The sequence below is a fragment of the Pteropus alecto genome, unplaced genomic scaffold (assembly GCF_000325575.1).
Source record: "Pteropus alecto unplaced genomic scaffold, ASM32557v1 scaffold109, whole genome shotgun sequence".
In the NCBI taxonomy this organism is placed as follows: Eukaryota; Metazoa; Chordata; class Mammalia; order Chiroptera; family Pteropodidae; genus Pteropus; species Pteropus alecto.
The window spans coordinates 5,655,000-5,666,489 of record NW_006494608.1 but is presented as its reverse complement, the minus strand read 5'-3'; the positions used below and the strand labels follow the sequence as shown (position 1 = coordinate 5,666,489).

Below are 11,490 nucleotides of genomic sequence, written 5' to 3'. Positions count from 1 at the left end.
TAATATCTCTTTCTCCTTTTATATTCTCGCGTGTCATGTGTGTGTGTGTGTGTGTGTGTGTGTGTGTGTGTGTGTGTGTGTGTAACTGCCAAACTGTTTTCCAAAGTGGATGTACCATTTTGCATTTTTACCAACTTGGTTGCTCCACCTTCAGCATTTGGTGTTGTCATTGTTTTGGATTTTAGTAGTTCTGATAGGTGCATAATGATACCTCATTGTTGTTTTAATTTGCAGTTCTCTAATGAAATATGACATCAAGTATCTTTTTATATGCTTATATGCCATTTATATATCTTTGGTGAAGTGTTTATTCAGACTTTTTGTCCATTTTTTAATTAGTTTTTCAGTTTATTGTTTAGTTTTACATGTTCTTTGTATATTTGGCATAACAGTCCTTTATCAGATGTCTTTTGAAAATATTTTCTCCAAGTCTATGACTAGTCTTCTTCTCATGATACTTTTTTCCAAAGTATTTATCGCTAAAATCTCATTTTTTATTGTTTGTCTCCTCCTACTACAATATAAGGTCCACAAACAACCTGTTTGTTTTGTATTTCCAGTGCCTAGCATGGTGCCTACTATTTTGGATAGTTAACAAATATCTGTGGATTGAATGGATAGATAACAACTGTTAACATTTTTAGTTTGTTTTATTCTTATCAAAAATGGCATTAAGCTGATTTAAATTATTCCATTTATTTAAAACTCAGTTTCAAATTTTAAAACTCAGTTTCAAATTTTTGCTGTTTTAATTTTCAAAATTAAGGATAATAGCTAGCCTCTTGCAGTATTGTGATACGAATTTCCACTATGGTTCAGATGAATTGGTTTAAGGTATATAATTGCTGATCTACTCTTGCTTTGCCCTCTCAAGAGTTGTACAGATTTATTCTCCAGGAAGTAGTCACAGGACTGGGCAATGGGAACAGGAGAACATTTATGTCAGTCCAACAGGGCCTTATGGGATAAATGCTACTTGCTAGACACTGGAAAGTCTCAGTATGTTCAAATGTCTACCCGCAGACACACACACACACACACACACACACGTCAAACTTTGCAAGGAATAGAAATCAAATTTTATGTTCTTGATTGCTTTTTTATTAGATTTGTTAAAGATTGTGTGAATTGTGTTTTCCTTCCTGTTGTAATTGAGCCTTGGTTACTGTTTACACATCAATGTGGGGGATTGACTCTCAAGTTGACTGGTTGTGAGGACTAGCCTTGACTACAATGAAAGAGCTGTTTGCAAGGGCTGCCTTTACATAGTAGGATTTGTTTTAGTAGTGTTCTGGCCTGCCCTTTGAATGTCTCTGTAGGTGGCTGGTTGATGCTCTGATGCAGTCAGAAGCCAACCACTAGGTATACTAGCCCTAGGGTCTCCTGGGAGGGGTTGCACCACAGGCCAATTTCAGCCACTGCCTGTGCTTGGGGCCACCTGGCATGAACCACAAAGTGATCTGAAGATGTCTTCCACCTGCACTGGGCTTGGAGGTGCCTGAGAGAGATTAAGCTGTAAGCTGCTTAGCAAGAGGTACGGGGCATACGGAGGCCAGATGCTGCTTTTTTGGGGTGTGTGAACCTTTAAGAGATTTTAAGAACGTTTTCAGCATGAGCCACGACAGGCTATTGTATGGAAAAGCCACTGGAAGGGCTTGGCTGGGCCCGCAAGTCGGGTGGGGTGGGTTTCGGAATCACCAGGGTGGGGCAAACAGTTTTAGCCAGGTTGATGGAAACTCATATATGGCAGCTGCCTGCACACTGGGAGGGATGAGGGCTCAATAAAGGAATGGCTTCTACCAGCTGGAGAAAGCTGCTGCTCCAGGCCTTGCTCTGAAGCCAGATGACTCATTTCTTCCCTGTATGTCTCTGGCGCCCTTCGATCAGCTGCCCCAGTATTGGAGCTCAGGGCAAACAAGTTGGCCAATAAGTAAGTTTGTGTGAGGGCCCTTTAAAAGGAATGCCATGATCTCCAGGCTTTTTCTGTCTCAGTCACAATCTTTGCTGGTTTTCCTAGCCAGAAGTTATGGGGACTTCTCTTTCTGCCACTGGAACCCTTGGCTGGGGAGCTTTGTGTGGGGCTTAGACACCTTGCTCTATATGGGGGACTGCTACAGCTGAGATATCCTTCTGATTTTTAACTGCCACTAGTGGATATGAGGACAAGCCCTTTACATGTCTCTATCCCTCCTACAGTCTTGACGTGGCTTCTTTTGTATGTCCTTAGCTATAGGACTTCTGTTCAGCTAAAATTCAGGTGATTCAAAATGATGGTTGTTCTGTAGTTTAGTTGTAATTTTGATGTGGTTGTGAGAGGATGCAAGCATAGTGTTTACCTACTCTCATCTTGACCAGCTCCTACTTTAGTTTTCAGTTTTTTCCTTTAGTAGTTTTTAGCTTTATGTATTTTAGTGTTATGGTGTTTGCTACTAACATTTGTAACTTGTATTTTTTTTGTGTATCTTTGTCCCAATTAAATGTATTTTGCCTTGAATTCTACTCTGAATATTTTCACTCTGCTTTGCTTTTATTTGAATATGCCCGGTCTCCTGTTTTTAAACCCTTCATTAGTTTTTAAATTGTTGCTCTTAAAAGTGACATATATTTGAAGAAAACTTTTTTAATCCTTTCAGAAAAGCTTTTACAGATGTTGTGGTTTTCTATTGCTGAATTCAGAAACCATCTCAAAACTTAATGGCACCAAACTAGAACCATTTTATTATCTCTCATGATTCATGGTGGAAGAGATGGATGGTTCTTCTCTGTGGATCTCTTGAGTTCACCTCTTATTAAACTCAGGGATTTTATCTCGGGGAATGGCAAATCTCTACTTGAGGCTCCCACCATCTGACCTGCCCCCCTAGGGTGGTCTGCCTCTTGTCTAGTGTTAGAATCCCTGGGAAGATGTCTATTTCATTTATTGCCACAGGCTCTAAATCTTTCAAGATATGGTGGAGATAGGTGGTATGTGTGGCATAGATAGAGAAATAGTTGTTTCTGTTCTCTAACTTTCCAGATCACTTAAGGAATCACATGCCCAGCCTTTTCTGTGCTTTGTTCATATAGATTACTGGTTTCTAAGATCGGCTGCATATGAGGATCACCTGAGGAGGCTAAAAAACATCAATGCCTAGATCCCACCCACTCCCCCCTCCTATTCTATTTTAATGAATCTGGGGTGTGGCCTGCACATTTGTTTTATTGTTATTATTTTTCAAACTTTTCAGGTGATTCCGATGTGCAGCTAAGGTTGAGTTTGTACTGCAGGACTGCTTCCACCCTGCCCTGGTTGGATTCTGCCTGTGATTCAAACCCTCTGGCTGCTTCTTTTTATCCCCCAAGTGCAAACCTCCTTCATCAGGAGCTCCTGAGGACACAAACAGGAGAGACCTCCAACCCTGTGCAAGCTGGAGCAGATCTACTGGCATCTGTTTGACAGATTGTGCATTGGCTCTAAAAAAGGATTCTATACTTTGAAAAAGTTTATAAACCATTGGCCTTTGGGGGCCTAAGTCACCCTTTGTGTGTCAGAGCAGAGCTACTAGTACAGCTTTCTGTAAGGCAAGTTCTATATACTTTTTTAAACCTTCCTGCAGCTAATAAACCAGCCCCTTAATTTTCAGAATGGGTTATAATCTTTTGGTTATAACCTATTTGGTTAACCTCTTGGTTAACTGTAAAGCAAAAAAAAAATCTTCCCTTAATTTACAGTATAGTAAACTAATTGAATTTGAACTTCTTGTAGCTTTTCACATCAATTTAAAAATTTTTAATTTTTATCAAAAGCTTAGTTCTAAAATGTAGCCTTCCTCGAGGTAACCTAAAATCTATCTCTAGTACTCTACAGTGCCTTTTTGAATTTTTTTTTTCATGAGGTTGGGAGGCTGCTGAAGACTTTTCAAAAGACAGCTGATGGGGCAGGTAAGCTGAAGCTGGTTAAAGAGGGACAAAGACTGAGTCCCCTTTGTTGCCTCCCAGTCCTAAACTTGTCAACCCACTTTGCACATGAACAGCTCCATGGAGACCAGGTGGATCATGACTTCTCATGTCTCCATTGGATCAGGTAGCTTATCAGCACTTCCCACTAAGTCTCCACTGTTTTGGCCGCTTGTAAAATTCTGTTTATTGTTTTTCTCTTGGATTGTGCTTGTGGCTTTCATTATGGGGTGTTATAAAAAAATAATCATTTGAAAAAAATACTGGAGATATTTGCAACACCAGCTGCTTGAGCGAATCCCTTTTTAAACATGCATAAAAGATCTTTCTCAGGCTTGGGGTATTACTAGGAAATGTTGTATTCTTCCTCTTCTGCTGATTCATATTTAACCCAGTGGATACTGTGGACTTTGTAAGCTGCTCAGCCTTCTCCTTCTGCTGAGCAGAGAAGAAAGTATCAAATCTTTGGCCACCTTGAAGAAATGTCTAGTGCATGAGAGTGTTTAATTTTGTACACTAACTTTACCCATGGTGTATTTCTCTTCTTAAAATTATTTTCCATTTGTATTTATTTCCTCATCCATTTATTTACTTATTTTTCTAATGTATGTAACCTTGTTAAGCTATCATCCTTTTATGAATAAGCTGGTGTACAAATTAGCAAATGACAACAATTCTAAGTATTTTAGGAAACCGTCCTTTTGATCCACTCTTACTACATTGGTCTTAGCTCTTGCCTTTGCTAATATGTCACAAAACCCTCCTGCTGGTCCTGCTGTGCTGTTTCTTCTCCTGTTTGCAAAGTAGAGTTCAGCATCTCAGGCTAGATAGCCTTTCATAGCAGTTCTGTGGCTCTTGTTTCTGCCACTTTGCTATTGCTTGCCATTTCTACTGATCTGAAGCCCTTCTCCCACTCCTTCACCTTTCTCTGCTTAGAATCAGTTTCCTTTGTGAAACCTTTGCTAGTTCCCTGCAGACAAGGCCAACTACTTCCTAGGTGTTGCTTCCACTCCTGGTACACACCTCTGGACACACTAATCAGGCTGCTGCTCACCCATAGGCGCCTTTGTGCAAATCAGAAAAGGTGTCTACCCCTTCTTCAAGACACTTCTAACTGTTGAAAAACCATATTAATGTCTAGGTTGTTTACCCTGTGAGTGGCGCCCTGCTAGGGTTATGCTGTGCCCAGTTGCACAGTGCTACTTGATGACCCTATCTGTGTCGTAATTATTGTGAATTATGTGGATTTCCCTCAGCACGGTTTGTCTGACCAGAGCAGGCCCTCAGCAGTCATTTACTAAGGAAAAGAAAGAACAGAGTACAAATATATGCCACGTTCTTATCTGGAAAAATAGCAGGGAAGGCATACTTGACAAGGCCTTTTGCACTGAACATTATGAATATATTGTAATTCGGAGACACATTTACCCCTACATTTTAATGTTTCTGAAATCAGCAGGTATCTTACAGTCAGTGTATCATGGTGGTTGAGAGCACAGACCCTGGAGATAGACTGCCTAGGTCTGAATCCCAGTTCTACCACTTAGACACTTATTTGTGTGACTTCAAGCATGTTACTTAACCTCTCTGTGCCTCAGTTTACTCATCTATAAAACGGAGATGACAGCAATAGTTCCTATGTCATGGTTTGTTGTGAAAATTATATGAATTATGTATGTACAGTGTTTAGAATAATACCAGGCACCTAATAGTAAGAGATATAAATGTTTAGTGTTATTATCAATATTATTAAAGGCTATGTATACATTTATTTCTTTTTAATCCTGAAAAGCTGTTTTTAATCTATGGCATACAGCTTATATTGATAGCATCCTATTTCAGTTGGCTGCTGACTGGGCCTATGCTTGTGTGCACTGCAGTTACACACCTGCTCCTGCATGCCCTCCCCGACCACACCAGTTTTCTGATTGCTGCAGTACAAGATACAAAGACAGGAAAGCAGCATGTTTTTGGGGATTTTTTTTTTTTTTTTCTTTTCCTTATAGGGCAGAAGAGAAAGGTGGAAAACTAGGACCATTTTACAGACAAGGCTTGTTTTAGAGTTTAACTTAACTTCTTGTTCATGTTCTAAAGCTTGGGTTGGTAATAAATTTTGGCTTTACAAAACTAGACACCAGAGAAAATTGGGTTTGAAAACAATTTTAATGTAAAATCTTTATCTAATTGCAGGACAACTTTTCTTTGAATATTTTCAAGAAAGCTGTGCTACAAAGTGGCAAAAGGTAATTAATGAATGATCCCCATTGGAATTCTCCAGGGTACCCTCAAGTTAGACAATAGATGTAAGTCACGCCCTGAATAGCTGTGGGTTTCTCCTGGTCATTAGTATTCACTTGTGACTCTGATTTCACATGAAGGATAGGGTAGCTGTTCTCTGAATTGTTTCAGGACATCTTTTCACTTGTCTCTCATGCTGGTTATAGAAGCTACAACCTTGTAGGAAGCTCTGTAGGACTCAAGCTCACTGCCCCACCCTGTTGAGCTCTCCTTCCAATTAAGCAAGATCTGACTAATACTGTCTTTGGAGATGCTCTGACCATTTTCATTATTAAACTAAATGGCTTTTCCCAGATCATATTACTTTAATCAACTTTACACTCAACTTTGGTAAATATTCTTTCAAATATTTAATATACTGCAACTGCTTTGAGAGTTTTAGCAGCACCAGCTAAAACTCTCAAAGCAGTTGCAGTATATTAATTTGGAATTTCAGCCACCCTTTCTTAATTGAACAAAACAGTATATAAGCAAATAATACATGGATGATCTAAAACTACACCTTGCCTAATTTTATTAGTTGATCAAAACCTTTTATATACATAAACTTGGAAATTCAAGGTTATTTCTGTATAGAACTGGTCAACTTTAGCCCTGTCCAAGGATGTGTTTAATTATTAGTTCCCAGAAGGAATATTTACATGATGAACAAACTTTCTCCAACAAGCCTTCTTATGGATTCATTTACCTTCAGGTTTCAGAAATAGCAAGTACACAGTTATTACTCTCTATATTCTAGAAGGCAGAGAAGCAGACAATGAGAATGTGTTTGCCTTAATTCACAGATCCAGCCAGTGGGATTATAGAAGAACTAGCATTATATCTATTTCTTCTACACTGTAAAGCCTCAGACCACATTGGTTCACATCAAAGGCTTTATTTTCTAAAGAAGTTCATAAAATCTAAGGTAAATGCTCAAATGAGGACAAAAATACTTTATGGTCATCTTTTCTTTATCTAAATCTGGATTTCCATCTCTGCTCAAAATCTCATTTCTTTTTGGAGAAATGTCAGTGAAGACAAAGAGGAATTTTTCTCACCTAGGGTGAGTATGACCTAATGCAGCTTAAATGGTCACAGTGCAGCAAACTGGAGCCTACAGCAATAATCTGGCTCACACATGTATATCATTAGTTTTTAAAAATTACTATTGGTTTTCAAAATTTAGAACTCAGGCAATTTCATGTAAAAGACCTCTTTAAAATTAGAAGATTCATCCAGACTTGGCCCACATGACCATAGTTAGCTAGACTGGGGTTGAAGCTGCCCCTTGACTAGGTTCTGTGTTCTTCACCTTTCAGGATCTCCTATCATTAATGTGACTTTTCTAGCCCTGTGAGCATTTGAATTGTGACCCCTGATGTAAACTAGTGTTCTAGATGTAAGCCAGTGTCCTACTCTGTTTTGTGGTCAGGTATTTTACAACTTTCCAAAAAGATCAAGACCCAGTGTGAGCAGTGATTAAGTGACTTTCAGAAAGGTGGATAATTGGCTACATCAAGGTCTACATGTTGCTCCTAGGCTGGCCCTGAGCTTTAGGGGACAGGAGTTAAGGTGGGGGTAGGTATGGTTCTCTGAATTTCCTGAACTGTCTCCTCTCTCTCTCTTCATTCAGCCTGAAAGTCATGACCACGGTTTTCTCATTTAGGGAGTAGGACATTTTTCTAAATATAAAAGAAAGCAGCCAGTGACTGCTCGGGCCCATTCAAAGCCTCACAAGACAAGCTATGCCACAAAAGGATAAGCTTCCTGTTTACCAACTAGCATGACACAAAGTGGCTGTGCTTCCTGGCAATGTAGGACTTGACACACAGGCTGGATTCTGTCTGTCAGGACAGCCGGGCTGAATGCTTGCTCTGTGCTCAGCCATCAGCCCCATGGCCTGGGTCCTGGACGTGGGCCACCTTCAGAAGGGCACTTTTGCTTTGACTCCAGAACCAGCCTTGGAATTCTGAAAGGAAGCAAAAGAGGGAAGGTAGCCTCACCTCCTTGCTAGCTTCCTCCCTAGCTTTCCTTTCCCTTTGTGGCCCAATCCAAGTAAAAGCTCTTCACATAAACCTGAATCTAACAATACATTTACGTCTTTTGTTTTTAAGTTTCCAGGAAGCAGGATGCCAATGCCTCTGGGGAAACTGGCCCTTTATACCAGTGTGATGGCTAGTGGGGGCTATGTCCTTGTGTATTACCTTATACAAAGTAAGTATCCAGACAACCACCTGAGGCATAGCCTCTTCCTAGCTCTCTTATCCCAGGGGTTCCTCCATCAAAGGAAATTCTTCAAATGGTTTCTGCAGATTAGAGAAAGGAGTAGAGGACTATTTTTTGAAACCAATACAGCTTTCCATTCCCTATAGCCACCTCCTTATCCTATAATTCTAGTTTTTTTAGGAGCCACAAGTCAAATGAAAGGACTTGGATTTGTTTGCATAAGAAGCCTTGCAAAAAGCAAAATGGACTTTCACTCCAGTGCACATACAGGAGATCCAAGATTTCCTGAAGAAGAGAGGGAAGGGTGGGGAAACTGGCTGTTTCTCATGTGTCCTCAGCCTGTTTGCCCTGCTTTTCTTTGATGCTGATTTAGTGGAAGAGGGGATCTTGAGCAAGGGACTCTGGTGAGAGCAGAAAATAAAAGCAGAGTCCAGGATGGCAAAATCTTGACAGATGTGGCTTCCAACCCCACTACACTCAAATTTGAATTTGTAAAGACAGGTCACAGTTATGTGAACAGCCGCGACATTTAAGGTCATTTAATCTCGTTTTGAAGCAGCAGCAGATTTTTTTCAGAGTGACTTTCTTTGAAGTTCCTTCATGCTCTCTCATCTTGGCTCCTCACCCTGACTCTGTAGCATTTTCACTTCCTGCTAGGATGTTAGAATCATCAGCAGACAGGTATACAGCACAGTGTCATCTCCACCCATTCGTTCCCATCTTTTTTCAGTCAGTCCAGAGGTCCTTGAGTTTGGATGATGAATATTCCCAGGGATAAATCAGACTGAAATAGCTCAGCCTCCTCTCCCCTCTGCCAAAGGGACAGAGGCAATATAGACAGGAATGGGTGCATTTTTTAAATTGAGAGACTGATAGCCTTACTCCCTTAGGCTGAAGTCAGCTGACAGAGACAGCCCAACTGGACTCTGCAGTCAACTGGTTAAATCCACCTTCAGAAAATAAAATAGATAGAAAGATAGATAGATAGATGATAGATAGATAGATAGATAGATAGATAGATAGATAGATAGATAGATAAATGGATGGATGGATGGATGGATGGATGGATGGATGGATGGATGGATGATGGATAGATAGATAGATTAATTAGCTAGATCAGTCCATCCGTCCACCTTCAGCTCTTGACTAGCTTTGTGACCTTGTGAAGGGGTCCATCACCTTCCTGGGCCTCAGTTACCTTATCTGGGTATATTAGTACTTATGCATGAGGTTGTAAAAATTAAATAAATCTCATAACCTGTGAGATATTGAGAATTATAAGATACATGAAATATTGAGAATAGTGTCTAGCCATGGACATCACTCAGTAAAGATTGTCTAGACCCCATCATCTGTTCCTCCTTTTCCTCTTAATGGCTGGCACCTTGTTAACTCCTGCAGCATCCCCTGCAGTCCCACTCTTGTGAAGCAGCACAGGAGGGGCCTTCTCAGCCTCTTCAGGCTTGAGGTGCTTTTCCCTTCTATAACTGTGATTGGGCCTACAGGAGGGAGTTATTTCTTATTGCCAAACAGAAAACCTTCCTTGGGAAGCCTACCTTTGCTTTCTCCCTAGGGTTGCATGTACCTTATACCATTAGGGAGGTGCTTCCTGGAGTTCCTAGTAGACTTTTAGCCAAGAAGGATACCTGAGACTGAGAGCAGTTTATACACTTTTATCTACATGAAATGTTAGCATAAATCTGTAAACTTGAAAAGTTAGTGTTTTCATGTCCTATATCTTGGCCTGAGGGTTTTGTTTTGTTGATATTGTGGTCTATTTTCTACTATTTATCAAGTCCTTCATCTTAGTGGAAGAAGCAGTGTTTAGAAGTCCAGTCAGAGATTCTGGCCCCAGCTCTGCCTTGAACTAGCAGTGTCACTTTGAGCAAGTCTTGGTATCCTAGGACTTTAGAACCAAAAGGAATGTTAGAGAAGATTAGATCAGACTCCTTAGATGAAGAAATGAGGTAGTAAATGAGGTGAGGAAATGAAAGATGAAATTGAGACACGGAAAGATCAAGTACCTTGCCCAAGGTTATCTGCCACATCCCCACAGATCTTGACTGTAAACTTTGGTTTTGGAGTCTCTAAGATGGACAGTTTAGAATAGTTGGTTTCTAATTCTTACATCCACAAATTTGATTTTGTATCTGTTTCCATGCTATGTATGAATTGTATCATTTAACTTCTACAGAGAACCTACCTGACCAAGTTCAATAAAGAAAAAAATGTAACAACTATCTTTCCCACTTAGAAAATTTTTCCAGGGCTTCCTATTACCAGTTGGCATTGGAGCAGCTGCATAGCCGTCCAGAGGCCCTGGAAGCTCTGGGCCCGCCTCTCAACATTCACTATCTCCAACTCACTGACAAGTACAACTTTGTGGACATTGCTGACGCCCAGGTAACATGATCCCCCAGTGAACTACAGGCTATGAAGGAGAGGAGGGAGCTGCCATAATCTGGAGAGAGTCTTAGAGGAAGCTGGAATAAGGATTTGGAATAGGAAACCACTATGTAAAACTGCTAGTGATTACTTAGGAACTTTTTTAAAAAACATGATGGAATAATTTATTTTCATGTATTTTTCTTCCTTTCTGGAGAATTGATGTGGCAGGGAATGCAGTGTTCATGCTCAAGTCTCCGTCTTAAACTGATAATGACCAGAGGTAGTTTGTCAACACTTTAGCTTTGAACTTGAAATATATCTTTAGCCAGTTAACTCTCATTCAAATGTAAACAACTCTTTAAATTTTAGTTTTGAAGCTTATTTATATCAATTGTGTGAAATGCCAGTCTATTTTTCAGCTGTATTTTTTCTTTTTTTTATAGTTCAGCTGATAAAATTCACCTGAACATAAATTGCATTTGTTCCTCTGTTTAACAAGTATGTGTTGAGTACATGCTGAATTAGAGAAATGATTCTAAGCGGTGTGGAGAATACAGAGATGCAGAAGGCTTTCAGAGAGTTTATGGTTTCAAACTCTAGAATAATACAGAGTGAAGCAAATATTAAGGTAGAGGCTCAGTAGTGGGCTTGGAGGTTGTT

The 11,490-nt window shown here is 40.0% G+C and overlaps 1 protein-coding gene across 5 annotated transcripts in view; it reads left to right on the top strand.

Annotated features, from left to right (window-relative positions):
* Window positions 1-11,490, top strand: part of LOC102880723 (cytochrome c oxidase assembly factor 1 homolog) — a 42,226-nt gene that overhangs the window by 25,679 nt on the left and 5,057 nt on the right. Inside the window, exons 2-6 of one of the 5 annotated variants that reach the window (XM_015599534.2) lie at window positions 6,127-6,179; window positions 7,020-7,141; window positions 7,649-7,788; window positions 8,331-8,430; window positions 10,697-10,845. In XM_015599534.2, the coding sequence (XP_015455020.1) occupies window positions 8,346-8,430; window positions 10,697-10,845 (234 nt within the window). In that variant the 5' untranslated portion in view covers window positions 6,127-6,179; window positions 7,020-7,141; window positions 7,649-7,788; window positions 8,331-8,345. Of the gene's footprint in view, window positions 1-6,126; window positions 6,180-7,019; window positions 7,142-7,648; window positions 7,795-8,330; window positions 8,431-10,696; window positions 10,846-11,490 lie in introns of all 5 variants that reach the window. The other 4 variants (XM_015599533.2, XM_015599535.2, XM_006925350.3 and 1 more) reach the window with 4 other exon arrangements.